The sequence below is a fragment of the Egretta garzetta genome, unplaced genomic scaffold (genome assembly GCF_000687185.1).
Source record: "Egretta garzetta isolate BGI_Z169 unplaced genomic scaffold, ASM68718v1 scaffold615, whole genome shotgun sequence".
Classification (NCBI taxonomy): Eukaryota; Metazoa; Chordata; class Aves; order Pelecaniformes; family Ardeidae; genus Egretta; species Egretta garzetta.
In genome coordinates this window covers 921927-925273 of record NW_009259857.1, presented here as the reverse complement: position 1 = coordinate 925273, position 3347 = coordinate 921927, and the positions used below count along the sequence as shown (strand labels likewise).

General features: G+C 59.5%; 1 protein-coding gene across 1 annotated transcript; it reads left to right on the top strand.

Moving 5' to 3' along the window:
* The first annotated feature begins 206 nt into the window (after positions 1 to 206).
* PLAC8 (placenta associated 8) lies at positions 207 to 1376 on the top strand. Its single transcript, XM_009639995.1, has 3 exons — positions 207 to 312; positions 558 to 682; positions 1269 to 1376. The coding sequence occupies exons 1-3, from the start codon at positions 207 to 209 to the stop codon at positions 1374 to 1376; spliced, it is 339 nt and encodes a 112-aa protein (XP_009638290.1).
* The last annotated feature ends 1971 nt before the right edge of the window (positions 1377 to 3347 follow it).

Below are 3347 nucleotides of genomic sequence, written 5' to 3'. Positions count from 1 at the left end.
TTGGCAGAGCTGTGCCCCCCACTTTGGGGTGGGGGTGGTGGTGCCCTGGCAGGGGGGACCCCTTAGGGACCTGTGCTGCCCTGTCTGTCTCCGAATGCAGCAGCTGGAGCAAGGCACCCACCTCAGAAACACCTGTGGCATCTTTCTCTGGTGGCTTTTCCTTCCAGACCACAAACTGCCTGGAGGGACCTGACCCCGTGCTGGCAATGGCCACTCACCACGTGATCACAGTCCAGCCCCAGTTTTCGACTGCCCCGCAGGCAGGCCAGTGGCAGTCGGGGCTGATGGACTGCTGCTCCGACTTTGGCGTGTGTGAGTACATACGTACCCCTCGTTCCTGGTGTTGTGTTGGCTCATGATATGTTTCTGGTGCTTTCCCCGCTCCTTCTGTGGCATCGCCCCTGCTGCAAGCCCCGCTTTTGTGACCACCAGTGGCAGAGCGGCTCCCATCTGAGGTCACGAGCTGCAGCTCCCATGGCCGCATCCCTGGCCAGCTTTCCCCCCCTTCCCTCTTTCTTTGCACCCCTCAGCCAAGCCTGTGTCTCGCTGTCCTGCAGGTATTTGCGGAGCTTTCTGCTTTCCCTGCCTCACCTGCCAAGTGGCTGGGGACATGAACGAGTGCTGCCTATGCGGGACCAGCGTGGCCATGAGGACCCTCTACCGCACCAGATACAACATCCCGGTCAGTGGTTAGCCTGTCCCCTCACCGTGCTGCGAGGCTGAAAGAGGAAGTGCCCCCCAGGCCCCCACTCTGCACATCAGGGACGAGCATGGGGCAGCAGCGCTCTCCGCTTGCCTCGGTGTCCTGCAGGTTTTTGCGGATCTTTCTTCTTCCCCTGCCTCCCCTGCCAAGTGGCTGGGGACATGAACGAGTGCTGCCTGTGCGGCGCCAGTGTGGCCATGAGGACCCTCTACCGCACCAGATACAACATCCCGGTCAGTGACCAAGCGCGGGGAGCTGGGTGCTGGGGCACGGGCTCAGGGAAGGAGGAAGGGAGGAGCAAGTAGGGAGTTGCATGGGCAGCCCCAAGGGAAGAGCAGCAGCAGGGAGTTGCATGGGCAGCCCTGCAGGCAGGGAGCCAGGGATGCACACGCATCCCTGCTGCGAGCTGGAAGTAATCCCACCGCATACCACAGCCCTCACCGGGCACGAGCGGCAGTGTGCTGCGGGGCCAGGGGTGAGCTGCCCAGGGGTGTTGATGAAAAATAGGAAGGCTTAAAAGCTGATGTGGGAAGGGGTTATTCATACAGCGTCCCTTGCTCCGCAGGGCTCCATTATGGGTGACTTCATGTCCACCATCTGCTGCCCCATGTGCATGCTCTGCCAGCTGAAGAGAGACATCAACCGGAGGAAGGAGCTGGGCATATTCTGGTAAGCTGGGCATGCTGGTGCTGGTTTATGAAGTCACTGCTGCACAGAGCCAAGTGGGTTCCCAGAGTCTTCCTTTCCACTGACACCTGACTTAAGACACAGGGTCACTGCAGTGCTGAAATGGCCATGGACAGGTGACAAGAGTGACCTGTCCTGCAGCAAAAAGTTGCTGGCAACCTCTCGCTGGATGGGGGATCTGCTCAGGGCCCATCACCTGGGTCCATCAGGGCAGGACGGGGTGAGGGGCAGGAGGGGTGGGCACATGGACAGACAGACAGACACACATGGTATGGCAAGGCACATCCTGGTTCCCTGATCCTCCTATCCCATCCCATTGCAGATGCCACCATCCTCGCTGCACCCTGCAGAGCCGCTGCGGGCGGGAGCTGCTGCTGCCCTGGCCCTTAGGAGACGCACCTTGGGGGGTTTGCCTTGACTGTGGTTGATTCCCCCTTCCCTCAGTAACACCAGCAATAAACAGTAGAGCTTGTCTTCCTGCCTGTGTGGTGTTATTTATTTCCGTGTGTGCTCCTGCAGCACCTGGCGTGTTGCACCTTAGCATGCTGTGCAGTCCCAGCCATGCTGACGTTATCAGATAAAGGAGACTTTCTCTTGCAGACCTACACTGGGATGAGATCAGACTACAAAGTTCAGTGAGAAGATAGATACACCCAAACCAAAACCCAGGCCTGCTACATCCGGCTCAGCGTGCCGAGCTGGTGACGGCATCACCTGGTGCTTGGAGAGACCCAAGAGCACCCAACCCATCCTTGTTTCTGCCTGGACCGTCCCCAGCACCGAGAGACAGAAGGCGGCAGCGGGATGGTGATGGTGTGGGGATCGTGGTCCCACTCGGCTTCCTCCACACAAACCTTGTTAGCAGCCCATCACGTGGGAGCTGCTTCTTTGTGGGGTGAGACCCCCACAGCTTGTGGGTGTAACACGCTGTGGTGAAAAGGGGCTTGGGGGTGCAAAGGTTTATCTGTTACCTGCCATGACGAAGGACAGGGATGAGGTAACTCTGGGGCTGGCATTGCGCTGCAGCTGCCAAGCGCTGGGTCAGATTGGTTTAAGCTTTGTTGCTTTTAGCAGAAAAAAGTGCTTTTTGCCCAGAGTGGGCTGGGGCTGCACAGGGGCCTCAGGCTCTGGCATGTCTGTGCTTCCGATCTGGCACCTTCAGAACAGGAGTGGATTTTATTCAAAAATACCTTTCCCACCCACCTCCCGCCCCATTTTCCCCACTGTACCTCCCATTGCATTTTCCACAGTGGTGGCAGCACCGTCGCATCCCTGGTGCAAAGGCGTGAGGCTGTGCCCCTGCTGACAGTGTACACACACATTTGCACATGCAGAACACACGTGCACAGAGAAGCAGAGGCTGCCATGGCATGGTGACAGCCTGAGCTGGCAGCTGAGAAGTGTGTCTGTCTGCTGCAGGGACAGATGTCACCATACTGGTCTCTGTGTGGCCCACAGGCATGCTGGGTCACCTCTGGTTGCTCGCCCCAAATCCCCATCACCCACAGCCCGCTGGGCAGGCACAGAGTGTGTTGGGGGTGTGTGTGTCCTCTGCATCGTTTGGCGTGGCCAGTTCAGTGAGAGCCCTGCTGCTCCAGGACATCAGGGATGAGCTGAGAGCGCCTGGGGTCAATGTCTCCCATGACCCGAGTCTCTGGTCACTGGATCCTCACAGGGCTCTCGTCCTTGCAGGCGATGCTGTGGCACTGCAGTGAGGAGCCAGAAGACAGCCCCATGCCTGGGTGAGAGGCACCGGAGCTCACCTTGCCCAAGGAGCATCGAGGGATGCAGGAGCTGCAGGCAATGCCTGGTGAGTGCCCAAACCAGTGGCTGAACAGCCCCACGCCATCAGGGCTGAACTGGGGGCTCTTGCTGCTGGCTGGGATGCAGGGGTCTCGGGGTTGTGCCGCAGGAGAGGCGCTGTGCCACGGGGGCAGGGGGGGAGTGGCGCTGCACC